At 36.3% G+C, this 21,238-nt stretch overlaps 2 protein-coding genes, 1 long non-coding RNA gene and 1 pseudogene across 8 annotated transcripts; 2 read left to right on the forward strand and 2 right to left on the reverse strand.

Annotated features, from left to right (window-relative positions):
* Positions 1-470: 470 nt before the first annotated feature.
* Positions 471-2,479, forward strand: LOC147487375 (uncharacterized). Of its 2 annotated transcripts, XR_015201547.1 has the most exons (4): positions 471-628; positions 710-857; positions 2,250-2,315; positions 2,423-2,479. It is a non-coding gene; the product is annotated as an uncharacterized LOC147487375 (long non-coding RNA). The 2 variants fall into 2 exon arrangements; XR_015201548.1 differs by lacking the exons at positions 471-628; positions 710-857 and adding an exon at positions 1,880-1,937.
* Positions 2,480-7,067: 4,588 nt separating this feature from the next.
* Positions 7,068-9,376, reverse strand: LOC147487376 (uncharacterized). Of its 2 annotated transcripts, none has more exons than XM_086570265.1 (11): positions 9,202-9,376; positions 9,007-9,119; positions 8,900-8,937; positions 8,714-8,822; positions 8,616-8,639; positions 8,460-8,528; positions 8,321-8,365; positions 8,143-8,227; positions 7,986-8,046; positions 7,769-7,903; positions 7,068-7,692 (listed from the first exon to the last, which is right to left on the reverse strand). In XM_086570265.1, the coding sequence occupies exons 1-11, from the start codon at positions 9,236-9,238 to the stop codon at positions 7,326-7,328; spliced, it is 1,083 nt and encodes a 360-aa protein (XP_086426391.1). In that variant the 5' UTR covers positions 9,239-9,376; the 3' UTR covers positions 7,068-7,325. The 2 variants fall into 2 exon arrangements, with proteins under 2 accessions (XP_086426391.1, XP_086426392.1); XM_086570266.1 differs by having other exon boundaries at positions 9,007-9,092; positions 9,202-9,351.
* A 369-nt stretch (positions 9,377-9,745) lies between these two features.
* On the reverse strand, positions 9,746-20,916 carry LOC147487377 (actin protein 2/3 complex subunit-like protein). Of its 4 annotated transcripts, none has more exons than XM_086570264.1 (13): positions 20,740-20,916; positions 20,468-20,654; positions 20,324-20,386; positions 20,125-20,230; positions 15,633-15,737; positions 15,449-15,525; positions 15,181-15,310; positions 13,951-14,023; positions 13,028-13,222; positions 11,814-11,934; positions 10,511-10,732; positions 10,372-10,432; positions 9,746-10,024 (listed from the first exon to the last, which is right to left on the reverse strand). In XM_086570264.1, the coding sequence occupies exons 1-12, from the start codon at positions 20,811-20,813 to the stop codon at positions 10,373-10,375; spliced, it is 1,413 nt and encodes a 470-aa protein (XP_086426390.1). In that variant the 5' UTR covers positions 20,814-20,916; the 3' UTR covers positions 9,746-10,024; position 10,372. The 4 variants fall into 4 exon arrangements, with proteins under 4 accessions (XP_086426390.1, XP_086426389.1, XP_086426387.1 ...); XM_086570263.1 differs by having other exon boundaries at positions 13,028-13,219; positions 20,740-20,898; XM_086570261.1 differs by having other exon boundaries at positions 9,746-10,019; positions 20,740-20,897.
* LOC147487378 (uncharacterized) lies at positions 17,317-19,706 on the forward strand (annotated as a pseudogene).
* Positions 20,917-21,238: the final 322 nt, after the last annotated feature.

Here is a 21,238-nt window from a genome sequence, read left to right on the forward strand (position 1 = left end):
AATAAGTGAGAAAAGAAATTGAGAATAATAAGTTATGGACTTTGACTTGATGATCAAAGGAATAAAGTCTATTTTTTTATTAGGCTAGTGCTTATTGTTCTTATTAAGTTGACAAGTTTTGTTATATAAGACAAGTTATTGGAAGTACCCTTAGGTGTAAGTGATAAATTAAAAGGACAATGTTATTTTAATTGAAAATATTTAACAAAGAGTTGGACAATTATGGTATGTGTATTTATAGTAAAAGATGAAACAGGGGGGCGGTTGGCTTGGTTAGGGCGGTTAATGGGCTTGGTTAGGGTCGGGCCTATGTTTTAGAATCTTAGGCCCTAGCCCCCGGCCTTAGAAGGCATTTAGTCGGCCGGGCCATTAAACTCTATGAGGACTTTAGGTTAGAGGGCTTTATAGGGCTTAGGGCCAAATTCCCAAATTCCCACCCCTACTTCTTAGTACTAATTCTGGTCATGGAAGAGTGAGAAAATTGAAAAATGATCACTTTCAATCTTCCTTGCCTCAAAATATCTTCTTAGAAATGCCGCTTTTTGATTTAAGTACAATAGCAACAACAACAAATAACTTCTCAGAAGACAAAAAGCTGGGAGAAGGTGGCTTTGGTCCTGTATATAAGGTAAATCTTACTCATATAGTCTTCACAAATTCAGAAGGTAAACTTAATATGATTTTCTATGTGGACAACGAATATCACAAGGGCAAGTTGGATGGAGAACGAGAGATAGTTGTAAAGAGGCTCTCAAGGAATTCTATACAAGGTGTCAGCGAGTTTAAGAACGAGGTGTTATTAATGGCTGCTCTATAGGAATTATCTCGGCTGCGCAAACCTGTCCAGAGAACCACAGGTATATGTTTTTGTGGTCTGATGGCAACAATAGAGTTTTTGCGCAGGTTTTTCTATATTGGTGTAAGTTTGGTGGCGATTTCTCTTTAATTTGATGATACTACTTCATTGTTTTGAGTTTTAAGATACCCATATTTGAATTGGCTTCAACAATTGTTTGTAGGAAACTCAATTGTCACATGATGCATACAAGTTCCTTATAAACTGAAAAAAAAAGCGTTCTTAAAACCTCTGCTTGGTTCCCAAAATTAGAAGTATGACTAAATCCTATCAAATTAGAATTCCACTTCAAATTTCAATTAGGAAGGTGAAGCACCGACCTCGCCAAGCATATATAGATCATCGTAGCAGTTCGAACCCCATCAAACAAACATCGGGCCCCAAAAGAAAATTTTGAGGTACGGGGTAAGCTTTAGCGGGTCCGGCAGCGGGTGATTGAGATGGAGAACATGAGATATACCTAAAAGAGGCGAATAGTTTAGGTTATGAGAATAAGTCCGGACGAGGTCCGAAGGGAGTGATGAAGTAGGTGATTCAGCTCATCATCTATGTAGTAGGAGGAAGACCCATTGAATGAGTGGTGGTCACACGATTCGAGATAGCGGACCGGATGATCGGTATAAGCATAAACCCTTTGGGGAGAGAGAGAGCATCTGCATTTCCCTTTGAATATAGCATCGCAACAAACGATGATTTCGAAGTTTCTTTATTGTGTTTTCGACTTATTATTGGACTTGTGTTTTGAGTTTCCCCATTTTGTTGTGATGGCTACTACACCACAGTTTGGTGGGGGTGTTAACCATTCTTGGGGGAGTTTCAATGGATAATCGTATTGGTGGTGTTAGTTCAGTGAAAATGTTTGATGAGAGGAATGGAGTTTTTCGTCACAGTGGACAGTTTAGATGTGTGGCCGGTGGTTTGCACAATGTTAAACAATATCACAGTAGTAAAGACTCTTTCTTGAATCTACATCCCGAAGTCTCGATGCTTAGAGGAAGCGAGGTGAATGATGATATCTTGAAGTGCGAAAGGAGAGCTCAGCCAGCATTGTCACTGACAACTTAAAAGAATGAGCCATTGGGTACGTACCAATGTCATTCTTCTTCTGATTCTAGGCTTCAGTATCTATTATAAACTTGAAATTTTAAGATGATAATGTTGTTATCCATTTATTTTAAATTTGTGTTATCTCCACTTTGTTTCAAAAAACTATCCAGTTTTAGATATAACACCATAGTACTTAAATGATTCAAGTTATCATTAGAATTGGTTGATCTCAGTCGTCTCTTCTCTTTTATTTTATTTTTTTGTAGTAATGTTTTGTGGAAATTCTATCTTTTGGAAAAAGTTTGGATTGGATAATTTTACCATGTTTGTGTTGGTTGTTTCTTAGCTCACCAAAGAACTGGAGAAGATGGATGAGAAAGCCAAGTTGAATGAGTCTCTTCTGCAAACCAAGGTTTTGAATTTTGAATGGAAATATGTTTCTTATGTTTGATACGTTTTCCCTCTTTATTAGATATTACATTTTAAGGTGAGTCGATTTGCAGAAATATTTCTCGCGAGAACCTTGAAATCAAGAAAATTAATGATGAGAAGAAAGCGCCCATGGCTGCTCAATTTTGCGAAGCCACTCTTCGAATGCTTTGCTCAAAACGATGATGAAATGCCACCAATTGAAGCCATTCTTGCACCACTGGAGGCAGAGCTCAAGCTTGCTAGGCAGGAGGTATGCCTCTCATGTCTTCTGATTAATACCGTAATCCAACAAAAATGTCTCTTGTGATGAAGTAGCTGCGAGAGCTTATGATGAAGCTGCACTCAGGTTCAGAGGAAGCAGAGCAAAACTAAATTTCCCCGAAAGCTCCCCTTTTGTATCCTAATCTTTGTTTTGGATCCTTTGCAAGTAAACCCCTAATCACATCTTTGGCAACAAAACTGAAAGTGGACCCATCTAGGAACTTGAGCGGTCATCCAACCGCATTGAACAATGTCTCACGATTACCATTGCCTCTGAATAATTGCAAAGTTGCTTTGCAAGGAAATCGCAGGTCATGTAGAGTTTTACAGGCAAGGAAATCGCAGCTCATCATACTGTAGGATTTCAATTATGGCATTCCAAGGGATTCGCAATGTTGAGAACATACAATGAATTGAAGGCTGCAGTCAGCCCACGTAATGTGAAGTATCACCACTCTAACTGATTCTTTGGGTGTGAAATCCTAATGTACTGACTACTGAGCATATAATTTTCTCTGAACAAGTAGATTTAAGACAAGTAAACCCATAATGTAATTAACTATAGGCTCTGTTTGATAGCACTGGAAAATGCACAAATAAAAATTCCCAAATTGTGTGGGATAGTTTAGCATCTGTGAATCATACAAAAACTCCCTAAAAATGCCAAAAAAAAAGCTTCCCTAAACAGTCATATTGACAAAATTCTACCACATAGCTCAAGTAATTAATCAAAGCATGCAATCGGTAAACCCATAATGTAATTAACTATAGGCTCTGTTTGATAGCACTGGAAAATGCACAAATAAAAATTCCCAAATTGTGTGGGATAGTTTAGCATCTGTGAATCATACAAAAACTCCCTAAAAATGCCAAAAAAAAGCTTCCCTAAACAGTCATATTGACAAAATTCTACCACATAGCTCAAGTAATTAATCAAAGCATGCAATCGGTAAGTGATTTCCTGATCCAGTTTTTCGACCAGATCAGGAACATCTTATGGTTACTCATTTTAATTTTACTTTAGCAAAATCATATTCTTATTTAGGATTAATTAAGGGAGATAAGCTAGAGGACTACATCACATGCTTATACGTTATGATTACTGATTAGAGTTACTATGATGCTTTACATGCATGAACTATTGAAAGCCTCATGAAATTCCAAAACTACGTAACAGCAACACAAAAATGCAATATTTCTGTCTCTTTACCTTCCTTCCCTGAACATCTTCTATATAAAGCAAAAGCTTCCCCACTCATTGTGTTGTTCCTTATCTGTTGGCAATGAATTCCTATGTCCTTTCGATGGTTGAATAACACTTCGCACTTTTGCAGTTAGTGTTAGCGAAGTAGAAGCTTTGTTTGAGCTGTACAAGAGCATTAGTTGTTCTGTCATTGATGATGGGCTAATTAGCAAGGTATTTCTAAATATGCTATTGTGAATACAGTTTTGCACCCTTTTTTTCCCCTAAGGCTAATGTTGTTTGCGTTGTTATGGCTTTTGAGTAGTATCTCATTAATTTTACTTTTTGATGAATTAGTTATGGCTTCGTTTTTTAATCAAATTTCACAGTAATAAATTGTTGCATATGATATTCATTGCTTGCTCCCTCCATACAAAGTAATCGTCCAAAAACCAGGTCCTCAAAGAAAATATATTCAGATTCTATAAAATTTGTTAATAAAGAATGTTAAGATCCTCGCTTAATCCTCCTCTTTTTCACAGCTATTTTGGATCCACCTATAAAGTACTGAATGAGCTTAAATATAGAAACCATAGGCATACCAAATTTCACAAACTTCCATGACCATTTTCTCTACTGAAAACAAATTTCAAAGAACAACAATGTTTTTCTCTTTCCTCTTTTTTTAACACATACTTGACACTGAGAGATGCAGAGAATTGTCCATACATGTCACAACACATGATGTACACCATTCCAAAGGTCCTTTGCATCTGTAATCCTCCTTCAAAGGTAATGTAGAATTGAAATTTTGAAAAATGAAATTATAAAACTTCATCAGACTACATGTAACAGGTGATACTACTATCAAGCACACTCCAATTACCTGTAAAAGCGGTTCGCGGATGTATGATAGTGATGTTACAATAGAGGGTTCATGAATATTTTGACAGTGATTCATGAAGAAGCTACAAAGGAAATCAAACATCTTCAAGAAGCCAATGAACAATTTCATGAAATAAATCAAGGCCTACATGTTGATATCATGCACATTGGACAAGAAAATAGAGAATTGCGAACAACACTTGCTAATGTTGAAACAGAAAACAGAGAATTGCGAACATCAATTACTAATGTTGAAACAATCAACATAAGTGATGATGAAGACAAACAAATAGACGCGACAACTGGTGAAGATTCTGACATAATCAACATTAGAGATGATGAATAGAATAGAGTTACATGGAATTATTAGTTATTTAAAGAGTTATCATTATGCCAAGTTTTATAAGGAATGTTCATGCATTTTAATTTGTTTAGAAGTTTTAGAAACTTCGATTAGTAACTATATGACTATTTATTGCTTTGATTTTGAATGAGTTTCAATGCATAGGGCTTTTAAATCTGCACCACAGTATGCCACACAACTAGCGGCAAATTCCATCCTTAAATCCTTTGAAGGGGTCGCTTCCATTTTCTCATGTGAATACACGTGTTTCTATTCTCATCTGCGAGTGCATGTTGTTGAAAGGCTTTGTGATCTCACAACATCTCTCTACAGTTGTACGCATATCAAGTATCTGGGAATTCTCAAACTCACTCATTCTTGCAGATCTGCATTTCTATATATGCAACGTCTCTTCCTCTATTTGATAGTTTCTCAGACTATTTTGAAGAAATATACGACTCAATTTGTGTGGTTACCCTGCGATGAATTGGTGGCTTTGGCATTTCAAGATTTTCTAGGAAACTTTAGGATCAAGAATGATGGCATAACCACCACTTTAGACTTTATAGTTCTTTTATGTAATTTCTACGTCTCATATATGTTTTGAAGCAGGTGTATACATCAGTTGTATTTCTTTTCATTTCAATGTATCATATAGGTTCTATAAGCTATAGGAAAGTACTAAATTATGTCTATTTGGGTTTCTTTCGATTGATAGGAATGGCCCAAAGTACTAAATTAAACGTGTACTTCGGTTCTTTCTTTCATCTGAAGACAGAACCTCACCTCTTATTCTCTTAAAGAATTTCGGCCAGAAACATTTGACGGATATAACGAGCTCGTGACAAACAGTCGGGATACCCAAAAGGTGGTTTGTGCTTTGACGGTTACTTTTATCAAATTCTGGAGACTCCATCTCCTCTTACCAAATAAATCACATGATTATATTGTATAAATCTTAATGAAACGACTTATTTTATAAGGTACCCTATATATTACACTAATGCTGCTGCACCCAAAAGTAGTGTTTTCCACGTTAAATTGAATCTAGAAAAAAGAATTTAACAACTGAACAAAACTAAAGAAAAAAATTAAGTGTTGTTATTTTCCCTGTAAGAACAGATATTGAAATCTATTGAGTGGGATGGAATATGTCTAGATTGATGTCATTGACTATGGTATGTAAGCTCATATGGAGATTGGGTTTTGGCCAGAAATTAGCCGTTTGGTTTGGGGATGAAGGACAAACGACTTCGGATAAACATATAAACTATTCGAACATTTACCTGAGCACACCTACTCAATATGTTTTTTGTTTTTTGAATGACAACTTACCCGATCCCTCAACATGTTGATACGTGAACACGTTACAAAATGAAGGACACGTATCAAACTAAAAACAGCCCACTTTAAAATGGACCAGGCCAGTTTAGCAGTTGACTCTAAGAATTTTGTAAAGCCCGTTTTAAACATAACAATGAAACAATCCCGGCCATGGGCCGGGCGAAATGCTAGTAAAACAATATATGATTGAAGTACAGGCAACAAGGGTGGGCTGAGCTAGGATCACTTGTGGTCCGGTTGATCGATTACATAACAGATAACACTTGTTAGAGTTTTCTCCTTGATTGCCCTAAGAATCATCTTCCATTTCATAGTTTAGAACCATCTCTGCGGTTCCTATCTGTATGTTATATATAGATTCTTATTGTAGCTTGAATTTCCTACTAACAGGCTATCACCATCCTCAGAGGCTATCACCATCCTCAGAAAGGGAATAAGCTGTGAAAGTCATGAGTTTAATTGCACCCAATTGCACAACCACCACGGCGCCACCACAGCACAACATCTTCGACATTGTCTACCTGCAAAATGTAGTAAACAATGCTGTAATAAATTTTCTCTGGACAGTCATAGGAGGTTAAACATAATCTTGTTTAATCTCCCCATGTAAGGATATTTTACAAAGAACAACGGGAACACACATGGAAATGGGCTTCCTCTCAAAGTAAAATTTTAAGAAGTTACAGAAAGAAATATCATAGAATACACTCGGAATCTTTCCAAACTTGACGGACCAATATGAAAATAAATTCCTTAAATTTGTTCAGCGTTCAATTAAACAAGACACAAATAGAATTACTGTTTCAAGCTTTTCTTCAACATTAGCAGGTGCAGACAACAGAAACTTAAGGTACAGTGGATTAGCAGTTAGCTACACAGACAGTACAAAACGGAAAAAACACAACTGTAGGGCACATCTTCATACAGTGAAGATATGGGAAATGCTAGAGAAGAAGATTCTATAAAGACTACAATCAGTCTTCTCTGCGCATTTTTTTATTTACAGAGGCCTCCTTGTAAGAATGAACTTTTCCAGCTGCCCTGCGCATAGGCCTTCCAATTGATGTTCTTAATACTGGAGTGTCATAGTTCCGATGATGTTGTTGTTCTTTCTCTTCTTCTGCGGTTGATGGAGTGGCACCATCCTGAACTTTTTCATCAAGCAACGTGCTTGTAGGAAACCTTGCATCTTCTATCTCAAATAAGTCTTCAGTAGGTTCTACTTCGGCAGACTTAAACCTAGCAGACTGCCTACGTAAAATACTTGATTGACACTTCCTGTTGAGTTTGCATGGTCTATCACAGCCATCAGCTTGTACAGCTTCCCCTTTTACAGCTTCACTGAAATCAGCGACAAGAATGGTGTAACTACACAAGATGCCCCGTCTTACTAATTATTGAACAGAATAGCACATACCTATTCTGGACAGCCTCTCCCCTAGCTACAGCTTGTTCTGCAATACATTGAGTTCTTGATTGGCGCTTTCGGATGGCATTACATGCCTTTTTATCACTAGCATCAGCTTGTACAGCTTCCCCCTTTAGCTCCTCACTGAAAACAATAACAACAACAATGTAAGTACAACATTCCTTGTGTCATTGATTTTTAAGCAGAAGTACAGCACGAAACTAACCATTTGTTGCCCGCCTCTTCCTTAGCATCAACTTGTTCTCCAACAGCAGAAGCAGCCAGCGCTGCAAAGTCAGTCATCACAATTCTTAGTTAACACTTGAAAGTCTATAATTGCCTTCATATAAAACCAAGCTCTAGATTTTACAACAATTAATTACATTGACTCCTTGATTGGCGCCTCGTACAAGGTTTTTTATCACCACCAACCTCCCCTTTTATCTCCTCACACTTCCGCTTTGTCGTCTAAGACAGCGAAACAAGGGTAAGTGACAATGCAACACATGAACCAACATATTTGGCATTGCAACTTTTAATTTATATTAAAATCACAAATACCTTAGCTGTTTGAGGCATTTGACATGGTTCTTTCTTTACTTTCTCCTGTGAAACAAGCATTCTATGTTAATGGGACTACACAATATTGGCAGTGATCCTGAAAAGCATAAAACAGAGGGGTATAATAAGCAAGACTGACCTGAAGTTCCACATCCTTTATTATAAGCAAAGCTCCTTTACAGCCAAGCTCATGCTGGAGAACTTTTATCTGTAAATGAAAAATACAAAATTAATAAACCCATCTCTTAAAAGCATGTAATCCAAAGAAAGAGAAATTAGAACATTAAATGCTTACCCTGTCTTTATCACGAGTGCGTTCCTGCAAAATCAAATAAAAAGTAGAGTTACATCCATCGCCAAACGTAGTAAAAAGAAGGGGTAAAGCATACTGACTATTGTTATCTGTGCATTTGTTTGAGCAAGTAGCTGATTCTGCTGCTGAAATTTGAGAACATTAGTTCTAAGTTTTGATATCTCAGTTGCCGCCAATTCAAGTAGTTTACTGCCCACCAATCAATAGCTTCAATTTAGATTATTAATTTTTTTTTTTTTTTAAAAAAAAAAAAAAAAAAACCTTACTTTCTCTCTTGGACAAGCTGTCTAAGCGCGAGGATTTCCTGAAATGACTCAGAATTTAAGCATAAACCCCAAAAGTAGATAAGAAAATAAAAGACGAGGTGTTGTACCTTTACAAGATGGATGTTATCTTTGGTGGGCAAGGATTTGATGTAGTGTTGTGAATTATTGGTTATATCTGAAAGTCCTTTTCTAACTACACCACAACCAGGTGAAAGTTTTTCTCCAATCAAAAAACAAATTATTAGGGTTTAACTAAAAATGATGAATTTAGGGTTAAAAATCAACAAAACAAGAAAAATTACCGTAATTCTCTGGATCAAGAACGCGGAAACCTTCCATTCTGTGTAACGAGTGATAATCCCAAAAAAATCCCTCTGCTTTCTCTCTAAGAGTTTAAAAAACAAAAAAGGGTAAAGTGGTAAATTTGAGATAGGCTCGGGGGGCTCTCCGAACCTAATTTAAATCTAACAATTTTCAAGTCCAAGCCTAGAAGTAGCTCACGTGTCATTTTACGATGTGTTGTTCACCTTGCACTAGTGTTAAATCAATGGGGATAAGAGACTGTTACAATTATTCACTTACATTTTCATAAACCAACCTTCTTAAACTACACACTACTTTTTCTTTGTTGTATAAATCCTGTCTAGAGTCCCTTGCACTATAGTTTGATACACATTATTGCATCCTAGATAGGTAATCTTTGGAAGCATTTTTCATCATAAAGAATCACAAAAAAAGGACACAGTAGATAGGAGGCGACTGGAATTGCCCAAATTTAATGATAACAGGGAGAGGAATTGCCAAATTTTACAGTTGGTAAAACAATACGAAATGGCTCATACGAAGTGATGGACAACCCAATAACTATATGTTGCCACTGAACAATAAGTCATTACGAGTTACCGAACTAGACCAAAACATATTAAACTTACTACATAGTAAATATTTCAAGTCTTACAAAATTTAAGAACTTAAAAAAAATATATATCATACAAAAAGCCTATGAGAATCGCAATTTAACTTCTTGTTTTTCAACCAGAGCGATTCTCACTGATCTTCATACATCTTTACCCCCAACTTTCTTGATCTAGCTAATTTATCCATCTATGCCGGAGCTTTCCTGCCCTGAACCAATGTCAGTCACTTGACATAGAAACATTACTGAGAAAATTACAGAAAGATGATGTAACAAATAGATATGTGAATGAAGATGGTGTGGGCATACTGAGTAAAGCATCACGAGTGATGTCCGTCCAGGCAAAGGGGTGTGTGTGTGTGTGTGTGTGTGTGTGTGTGTGGCGGGGTGGGTTGGGGGCGGCTTTAGATGCTATTTGGGATCACTAGTTTAGATCGACGGTGAGCTCATTATATATTTATTTTAAATTTTGTACACATTTTGCAAGTTACATTTAGGGGAGAAAAACACAAAATCTAAGACATCAATGATTATAGCTTGGAGTAAGAGCACATACTTTATTCACCATCTTTTCTGTTGACGGTGCTCTGTAGAAGAAATGAAGCTTTATTGCGAACCTGCAGGGTAAAGTGAACACTTTAAGCAATGAAACCTATAAGCAATAGGAAACAATGCATGTATCTCCTGTTGCAAACCTTTGATGCACAAGGCCTCATATCAGTGCTAGCAATTTGGCAAGAATAGTTACGAAGATAAACACCCCACATTTCACGTATATATGGCTTTTCTTCTAATAAAGGATTAGAGAATAGCCAATACTCTGTCAATACCAAGTAAATGTACATTTCCGAGAAATTATCACATTCCTTTATATTGATTGCTAGGAGTTGCTGAAGGATTTCTTCTCCATCGGAAACCTGCAGTAAATAAAACAGAATGTAGCTTAATTAACAACAACAACAACAACAACATAATAATAATAATAATAATAAGAAGAAGAAGAAGAAGAAAAAGAGGAGACATATCAGAATCTAAAACTAACATTCCTTAGAAAGAAAGAGCAACATCTTCTGTATTTGATCCCAGGGGCAAAAAGGCCCGGCACAGGGCAAAATTCATCCTTTCGTATTTTATCACAGAGTTAAAAGGCATGGCAGAGGTGAAAAATTCAGCCAATGGATGCAGCTTCATATCTTTCCATACTACCTTCATTGAAGACAATAGAAGCCTTCCACTTTCTCTTAAGAGCATTCTACATAGGCCAAAATGCTACATATTACCGGCATTCTATAAACCACTAAGCATAAAACCCTAAAGATCTCAAACAGCATAGTATTTTGAATCCTATACATGTCGTCTATAAGAACCCTCGATTGACTTTGAGTCTTTTTGTTCCAAATCTGAACACTCAACCATCTCAGTGTTGCTAATATGCATTCTATACAAAGGTTGTCCCTACAAGTATGGTCTCAGGTTCCACTCCGACTAGTTGAGCGTCGATTGCACAATTCCCCCACTCATCCACACAGTGCTGGCACATATTTTTAATAAAGCTTTTTATCTTTTTTGATACCGTAAGTCGACAACAACTAATATGATATACCATTAACCTCCCACTTGGGCAGCTGCTAAGTGAACTGACACGGATATGTGAACCGGTATCAGAAATGTGTAAAAAGGATCCGACGCAGCATATATGACCTTCAATATGTCCATGTGTCGTACACTTGTATCCGGATGTTAACTTTTTGGAAAATATGGTATGTCGATGTTACATAAGGCAGCTGTAAATCTAAACAATTTACACGGAGTGTAGTACCTAAGTAGTTGAACAATAAGGTAACTCCATAACCAACTCATGTGACATTTATGAAAATTAAGATATTGTAAAATTCAACAGAACTCTATATTATAACATCACTGCAGAGACCAAACTTTATTTATGCAAGAGTTGCTTCGAATTTGTATCAGAAATAAGCATGAAAGTGCATATGCTACCTTCATATTAAAGAACTTCTTCAGAATTTGAAATCCAACTTCCCTACGAAGTTGCTTACTGCGAGCATCAACACCTGAAATGCACTCAGCGAGTCTCAAACTGTTCAAGTCTTTTTGTGTACTGCAATTACAACAAGTATCAGTTAGAACTAAACTAAAAGCTACAACTATATTAGTAGTCTCATATAAAAATACTGGTCAGCCGTGAACACATAACATAAACTCATAAAGATAGTTGGTAAGGTGATAACGAATGTACTTATCCTACCAAAAATCAAGTTCTGCATGTAGGATGAAATGAACGTGAAAGTTCTACTTCTTCCAACACCATAAAATATTTCACATGCAGTTTAGTACTCTAACAGTTGCCCTTGAACATGATTAATGTCTCATAAGAAAACTTGAAAGTTTTATGCTCTAAAATGCTTCAGCCAGACTATTCAAAACAAAAGTTAGTTTTTATTTGATGTAATAGGCGTATTAGGGTAGTTTGGAAATTTCATAATTATTATGGTTCAGGCCATGTAGACCCACTAATGTAGGTCCAGCCCATTCGGCTTAGGTTAGGTTTGAGGAGGTTTAGGTTTAGTATAAATAGAGTAGTGTACCTCTACTAGTTCTTGGGTTTTTGGTTTTAACTTTTAAGTTATTTGTTTTATGAAATACTATTTTCATGAGTGATTTTTAATGAAATTATTTTATTGAGTGAATTGTTAATTGATTGAAGCTTCCGCCAATCTTAGTTCACATCATTATTTCAGCATTAATAAAACAATAATTTCCTCACACACATGAGACATGATCATCTAGGTTCTGGACATGTTAGTTGATCATCAACATATCAATTGTTCAAGCTATAGAGTCATCTTTCATAGACAAGATGTCCTAGATATATCGACTTCATTTACTACCTTCCCCGTGAACAATGACACACTTAATATCAATTCTAATAACTGAATCAGCAAATATGTACAATACGGATATGTAAGAATGCAACTGAAACTAGTAAAATTAACTAATTAAGTAACGTAACGCACAACTGCTGCAATTCGAAACAACCCATTAAATTTAATCTATGTAATTAATTTGTACAATCTCTAAAATTGTCGACACCTGTTTCGAGCAAGAATTGTTTGTGTAAAAAGCATGTGAGCCATAACCATGTTTAGAGCCGAGACCAAAGAAGCTAACTGTGCATCTTACAAGTTACTAACCTGATGGCAAGAGATTTTGCTACTCTCTCACAGCTGGAAGACCACTCATTGTCTGTGAAGGAACTAATAACTGATAACATGCATTCATAAAAAAGTAATGAGAGGCCTTGAAGCTGGCGGTCCAAAAAGAAACTGATTATTGCACCAAGTAATTCTTCGGCTTCTGAGTTATTCGAGATGATAGGCAGTGTACTTCTACAAAATAATTAAAAAAATCAATAAAAAAATACAGTATAATATCCTCCTCCCAGCCCCACATTTATTTATGATGAACAAAAAAAACATCAATAAGTATCGAAAAAGAAAGTCATGTCATGAGCACACTGGTCATTACACTTAAAAATGGATAATTGTTGAGCCACTATTTAATTAATTGCACCTAAGCTACCCCACACTGATATGCCACGTGTCAATCACTTTCAACATTTAACTGTACAAAAACAGAAATGCAATTCCTACTTTCCCGAACCACCTAACAAAAAACAAAATGGTTTCATAGGGCAACATATAATATTTTAACCTATTGTTAAAAGGTTTCTAATGCTGTATTCTGAGCCTATTTTCATAACACATGTAACGAGTGGTTCTACATTACAAAATGATCTAATCTCTAATCTCCCACGAAGGTATGGCGTGATATCTCTACCGTCCGTTATCAATAATGAGTTCTATGTAACATTGAAGCCAAGGGTGGTATATGTACAACTCCTTAAATGGGCTGCTCATCACCATCCTCATTACACATACATTAACCTACATTCCAATGTTATACACATACTCGCAGATGCACTATGAATCCCTGTAACACAACATGTCAATGAGAAATAACAATTTCATCACATGTTAAAGGCTGTAGCCACTCATATCTCGGAGAAAAAGCCTCTATCAAGCTTTACATCAAATTAATTCCCATGGATAGTTACCTCACTTGAGAACAAACAGCTACAAATTTGACCCAGCATCTGATATTTTGAGGAGGTCCTTCAGAATCGCTATCTGCCAGACAAGTTTTAGCATACCATAATCACCATAAAACACAGTGCCAGAAGCTTTTGTAAAATTCATGACACTACCAAGACAATAAATAAATCCAGGAGATGTATGACGAAAGTGAAGAGCATCCAAAGCATTCTTATTTTAATAACTTAATCGAATCCGACAACATCAAGCACCTAATAGACAATAATAACACCAAACAACTTGTCTAGGCAAAATACAAATAAAAGAAATTTACACACACGCACGCACAAATACAATAAGATACCTGAGATAAGTGCTCAAAATAACATGAATGAAAACATGGGAAAGTAATGCAATGTGATACCATGCATGAACTGGAGGGATCATCATATATGTCTCATCAGAGTCACAGAACCAACAGAAAGGTTCCCGAATTTAACCTCCTTCAAGTACTTGTCAAATATTAAGCAGGAAAAGTTTGAAACAAAGGGAGATGGTCCCATACTACAATAGAGAAACATAGATGATAATCCAGTGAAACTCATGCATTATACCTTATTGCATTACTTCTCCTACAAACAAGATTTGAAGCAGTGTATAAGTCCAAATGTGTTTATACCAAGGAACACCCAGTAGGTCGAAGTCAAGTATCATGGTGGGCATTAATACTATTTCTTTAGAAAATTTTCCTTTCCAATTCTAGGGTTTGAGTACGCTAAGTTACACTGACATGGGTATGTATATCCAGATTATTAACCGTATTATATTTAGATTATGATTTGTCCATGTAACTTGGGTATTAACCGTATTATGTTACTTTTGAAACGAAACTGAGGTCTTATTGGTCTTAATTACCAATTTCATCTGTAAGCTTGGTGTCTCTTACCCATCCAAACATTATTGGTGAAGAGGGCCCTGTGATGACCACAAAGTTCTCTTGAATGAAGAGCCCTTAATCCAACAAGAATGATAAAAAATACTCTTTTTTACTTTTAAATTGCCAAACTGATTTTCTAGATCCTAACTTTTAAGTTACTACGTTGCGAAACTGACATTTTGCTTTTTCACTTTGGGTATAAATAGAAGCCAATTAAGTTCTAGTTGGCAAAGATCCTCTTAATAGTCTCCTTTACCATACGTTTACTGCCAGGAATACTATATAAACTACTTAAGAGTATGAGGATGGAGCTCACCAGCATCGCTCATTTCTGGAAGGGATGAAAAATTATCTGATGAATACAGCTGATACCCATAGACTTCAAGAGCTCGTTTTAGTTCACTGTAGGATGGAAATCCGTCAATCCTGATCGAGCATAGGCCATGCTGCAAAAAGCGTGCTAGCATGTAAAGTGATTTCCTTCTACACTAATATAGGCCAGAGACAGTAGTAACTTAACTTTCTTTACACACTTCAACATTACCATAATATTCCTCAAGTAAGATATAATAGGTCAAAATTACCTCATCATTATGTGAAAGAACAGTGCACCAAAAGTTAGATGCAGATGTCCTCAATTCTTCATTTCTTGAGTACAACACTGAAAGTTTCAAAAAGTTAAAGACGAAACATGATAAGTAACACTCCAAAAAAGGAATAAACATTAAAAAATAAAAAAATGAATGAATAAGTAAATAAATGACTTACTCAGATTGAAGGTCCACGTTGTTATACATTCTTCTACATGAGCACAAGTAATGACCAATTCTGAAAGCCATCCATTTATCAACAATTCCTCAAGAAATATTTGTCCTGTAAGAATTAATTTGGAGTTTGGAACCACAACTGATGGTCGAGAAAATGTCTAATAGTTTGTGATAAGAAAGTTTTCTTCTCAAACTTCAATGAACAGAGTAATTATTGTCACTCTGTGATAAGAATAATCCAAACCATACGAGGAACTAAACCAATTATTACTTAAGGAGGATGGTATCAGGCAGGCAGACAGAATAAACTAGATCAGAAGGACCAAAATCCATAATCGTCCCCAACTGCTGTTAGAAAAATCTACGGAACTTGTTGCATAGACAACTGGATCAATCACGAGTCACATATTAGCAAGTGTTGGCAACTAGATCAGTAATGGATCACCAAAATGTAGGCAAGAGTTCTCCTGCCAGGCACAGCTTAGGGACAAGGATGGAGAGTATTTATGGCAGGAATGCAATTCAAGAAGAAGAATGAAAAAGATCTCAAATTATTTCAGCAGCTTGAGACACTTTCAATGGAACCTAACCAGAGCCATCCATTTTGCAAAAAGGAAACACCTCTAGATCTCTTATAAAACCAAAACATGGCAATATCCTATATATACACAAAGGAAACATTATTTTAACACTTGGCTGTGTCCAAATCCAACAAATATTAGGGTTGACATCGACGCAAAATAGGGAAGGTTAATGTGAAGAATATAGTCATTATTCAGTATCTGTATATCTATTCTTCCGGTGATTCAGATCAATATTCTGACTGTGATTTAAACATGATTAATATTAAAAATGGCTAGAACACATACAAGAAAGGAGGGGATGTGGTTTAGAATCTGACATAATCACACAACTCGTAAAATAGACATCACTTTTCTTCATGCACCCAGAACAAATAAGTTTTTCAGTTTTTCAGAATACATCAGCTAACATTAATAGATGGATAATTTCCTCTAAAGCACGGACGCACATGGTAAAGAGCTGTGTCCGCGTCGGACACACGTTGGACGCGGACGTGGTCAACACGGTCAAGACGCAGTCAATCACATTGGACGCAAGTCAGGACGGGTTTTGGGACGCGGTCATCAGGATGCGTTTTGGGACGCGGTCAAAACCAAGGTCAAGACGCGGGTCAACATATAAACATTTTAAAAACAAATAAAAAATAAAGACAAAGTAAGAAAAAAAAACCCACAACCTAATTCTCATTCTCATTCTCACCTCGCTTCTACTGGAAATGGCGTTAAGTCCTGAAGTCGCCAATTAATATTTGTTTTGAGATCTTGAGATTTTGATGGATTGAGAAAAACCCACGACCTAATTCTCATTCTCACCTCATTCTCACCTCACTTCTACTGTTTGTGTTTGTTGAAGACTTAAAGACTGAGGTTGCTGCTCAGAAAAGGTGAGGTTAGAAAAGGTGAGGCTATTGTCATTTTGTTATAATCAAACAAGGATCAATCTTCTTCAATGTCTCTGATTAATTTTCATAAGTTAGAATAATGACTAGCGATTGATTGATCAATTTCTTTTTTCGTTACACAGACCAAACGTTAGCGCTACGATTTCTAGCAAGGGCAGTTATTTTCATTCCACTGAAATGAGTACACAAGAAAAACCTCCTCTTTGGAAGTATGTTACTGTTTTGGAAAAAATACCAGGAGGAGGCAATGTCCGTTTCCAATGTAATTTTTGTTCGGTAGTAATTGTCTGGTCGTATCCAAGAGTGAGGGTCATCTAATGAAAGTTGTTGGTAGTGGGAGTAAATCATGTGCCAAAGTCACTCCTGAGCACTTGCTTGAGATGAAAAAGAACATTGAAGAGTATGAGCTAAAGCTAAAGAATTCATTACCCAAGCAAGTTCCGTTACCACCATCTGCCAGTAGAACTCGAAGTTCTTCCTCCTCAGCCTCGACTGCAAGTACTATGGGTGTATTTGAGGCTTCTCTATCAAAACGAATGAGGGGAACATGTGAATTACCTATTGAGAAAGCCTATAATATGAAAGCTCGGGATGAAAGTGTTATTGCGAGGATGTTCTACTCATGTGGTTTACCATTTAATCTTGCAAAAAATCCTTACTATTATCTTGCATTCTCTATGACGACTGCTTAAAATAAAAAAAAATCGAGTTATATTCCTCCCGGGTACAATGCATTGAGAACTACACTTCTGCAAAGGGAGAGAGCAAATATTGAGAGGTTGCTAGAGCCTATTAAATCTACTTGGAATGATAAGGGTGTCAGTGTTAGTGATGGGTGGACGGATTCTCAAAGGAGACCAATTATCAACTTTATGGTGGCTTCTGAAATTGGTACGCTGTTCTTGAAAGCAGTCAATTGCCAAGGTATGTTTAAAGACAAGCATTTCATAGCTAACTTGATCAAAGAGACGATTCAATCCATTGGACCTCTAAATGTGGTCCAAGTGATTACAGACAGTGCCCCTGTGTGTAGGGGTGCTAGCTTGTTAGTGGAGGAAGTATATCTACATATTTTTTGGACTCCTTGTGTAGTGCACACCTTGAACCTTGCGCTAAAGAATATATATGCAGCAAAGAATACCGAAGCGAACTCAAAAACGTATTCGGAGTGTAAGTGGATTACCAAAGTTGTTGGAGATGTGATGGTGGTTCAGAACTTCATCATGAACCACTCGATGCGGTTGTCTATGTTTAATGAGTACTCACATTTGAAGTTGCTTTCGGTTGCAGAGACACGCTTTGCTTCTAGCATTATTATGCTTTGAAGAATTAAAGTCATAAAACAAGGCTTGTTGAATATGGTGATTAGTCCAATTGGGCAAACTATAGGGAGAATGATGTTGGTAAAGCTGCTTTTGTCAAAGAGAAGATATTCGATGATTTGTGGTGAGATGATATTGATTACATACTTGCTTTCACTGAGCCGATGTATGAGATGCTAAGGAAAGGCGACACAGATCAACCTTGTCTTCATTTGGTGTATGATATGTGAGATTCAATGATACGGAAAGTGAAGATTGCTATATATAGCCATGAGAAAAAACTTGATTACAAGAGCTCAAATTTTTTTATAATTGTCCACCGGATACTAGTGGCTCGATGGACCAAAAGTAATACACCGCTTCACTGTTTGGCTCACTCATTGAATCCCAAGTACGATAACTTCTTCTCATTTCAATCTTTGTTATTTAATATAGTGTTCTTTTTACTAATAAAAAACACTATACTCATATAGGTACTATAGTGCTAAATGGCTCAATGAGTGTCCTACTCGTGTTGCATCACACAGAGACGAGGGGATTTTTACCGAGAGATTAAAGTGTTTTGCAAGATACTTCCCTAATGAAGATGAGTGAAGAACAATGAATATGGAGTTTGCTTATTTTTCTGCAGCTTTGAAGGAGTTTGGAAATGGTGAATCTATTGAAAATAGAGGATATATGGAACCGGATATGTGGTGGGTTAGTTATGGCGCTACTACACCCTTGCTCCAAAGCTTAGCCTTAAAGCTAGTTGGACAACCATGTTCCTCTTCATGTTGTAAGAGGTATTGGAGTACTTACTCTTTCATAAACTCTTTAAAGAGGAACAAGATAACACCACAAAGAGGCAAAGACTTGGTATTTGTTCATTCTAATCTTCGCCTCTTATCAAGAAAATCCAAGGAATACAAAGAAAGAGTGACTACCATGTGGGACATTGGGGAAGATACATTTGATAGCTTGGAGGGTGTTGGCATACTTAAAATAGCCAACCTTTCACTTGATGAACTGGAAATGGAGGCAATGCCTTTTACAAACGAGACAATTAGTATTGAGGATGAGCTCAATCGAGTTGGAGAAGAAGCGAAAGAGAGAAGAAAATTGATCATGTTGTCTTATGGAATTCTAGGGCTCTTTCTTTACTAATTACTATGTTTCTTGTGGCCTTGTGGGTTTTATTTTGGTTCTTGTTTTGTTAAGACTTAAGAGTTAAGACTTACGAGGAATTTGATTAAATATTATATTAATATGTTTGTTTAATTTTGTGGATGTTTATTTTGAGTAATTATGAATTTTATGATACATATGAATTAGTTTATAAATTGTAATGTTCAATTATTAAAATAAAATAAAATTACATATATTATTTAATTCCCGCATCCAGTTTGCGTCTGCGTCTTATTTTTTTGAGTTACAGCCGAGTCGCCGAGTCTGCATACGCGTCCGCATCCATGCAACATTGATAATTTCATAGAAAACAATGGCTATTGCTAATCCAAGTTACAAACTTCATACATTGCTAGTTTGAGTGAAACCCATCGCTCCAAACCATTAGGCCAATAATGTATACAATACATCTCGTATTCATCTCCAAACACATAAAAAGCAAACAACATTGCCAAAATGAATAGTTGAAACATCATAATTTGCTATATAAAACTTAAAAACAAGAAAAAGAAGCTGCAAACCTTTCTCGGCACTCAACTCCAAAACTGAATTCATCTTATTTTTCATGACAGACTGCAAAAACACGCAACTTCCAAGCTGAGGAAAATCCAACACCGGTAGAGCTTTCTACAGTTGACAAAAAAATCAAACGCCTAAAATTAGCATTACATTCTATACACAACAAAATACATCAATAAAACACATTACACTCAAATTCACCTGATTCCCAAAAACCCGTAAACCCCACTCTTTAATCTCATCTTCAGCTCTCATTCCTTGCACCTACAAAATAATAAAATCGTATTAAAACTAAACAAAGCGCGTAAAAATGACTAAAAAAAAAAAAAAAAAAGTAATACTTGCCTTCTTATGACATTCATCAACAAAATGTGACAACATAGCCTCCTTTTTGTCCTGATGTGTATCATCATCATCGTCATCAGGTTTAGAAATTTTGCGAAATTTGGCTTTTTTAGATTCTTTTTCGATACTTTTACTCTTCTCCTTATAATAATCAGTTAACAAATCATCTAATTCAATCACCTTCCTCCTAAAAACAAAAACATAAATAATAAAAAACATATAAATAAGCAAAAAGAATTAATCTTTACAGTGTTGGGGTTTAGAGGGCATACCTTTTTGGAGTGGGGAGTGAAGAAGGGAGTGGTTCGTCAAACTCGAAATCAAAAGGGGTATTTATGTCAATCATGTTTGTTGCTCTGTGAATGTGTTTAAGGGTTTGTTGAGTGAGAGGGAACCGCGCAATGTGAAATGTGAAATGTGGAATGTTTTTTAAATGGAGGCAAAAGAGTGTAATGGGGCCCACTTTGAGGAAACTGGTTTTGGGCTCATAGTGGATACTGGATGCCCAAGTAAGGAGCCTACCGAGTGGGGCGTCCCAGCCATCAGCGTGACTCTGAGGGGGAAAAACATCAATTTGTAAAATCTCATTAGTTAAAGTTGAAATAGGGTGTACATTACAAATTAACTAGCTTTTGACCCCGTCCTACGAACGGGTGTCGTTATATTAAATTATTGTAAAAAATATTAGCAACTATGCATAACTATGAGATATGAAAATTATATTAATTAGTCATTCAAATTTTTTGCACCACTCTCTATAAAAAGGAAGAT

The sequence above is a fragment of the Coptis chinensis genome, chromosome 7 (assembly GCF_015680905.1).
Source record: "Coptis chinensis isolate HL-2020 chromosome 7, ASM1568090v1, whole genome shotgun sequence".
In the NCBI taxonomy this organism is placed as follows: domain Eukaryota; kingdom Viridiplantae; phylum Streptophyta; class Magnoliopsida; order Ranunculales; family Ranunculaceae; genus Coptis; species Coptis chinensis.

What these genes read in the sequence shown, in the direction of transcription:
- LOC147487376 (XM_086570265.1), bottom strand. Translation starts at nt 9,238, where the DNA reads ATGGAAGGTTTCCGCGTTCTTGATCCAGAGAATTACG. An exon ending in GCGCCAATCAAGGAGTCAAT is followed by an intron (nt 8,047 to 8,142) that starts GTAATTAATTGT and finishes CTGACTTTGCAG; the next exon opens with CGCTGGCTGCTTCTGCTGTT. An exon ending in GGAGAGGCTGTCCAGAATAG is followed by an intron (nt 7,693 to 7,768) that starts GTATGTGCTATT and finishes CGCTGATTTCAG; the next exon opens with TGAAGCTGTAAAAGGGGAAG.
- LOC147487377 (XM_086570264.1), bottom strand. Translation starts at nt 20,813, where the DNA reads ATGATTGACATAAATACCCCTTTTGATTTCGAGTTTGACGAACCACTC. An exon ending in AACGTGGACCTTCAATCTGA is followed by an intron (nt 15,526 to 15,632) that starts GTAAGTCATTTA and finishes TGAAACTTTCAG; the next exon opens with TGTTGTACTCAAGAAATGAA. An exon ending in TGAGGCCTTGTGCATCAAAG is followed by an intron (nt 10,433 to 10,510) that starts GTTTGCAACAGG and finishes TTTACCCTGCAG; the next exon opens with GTTCGCAATAAAGCTTCATT.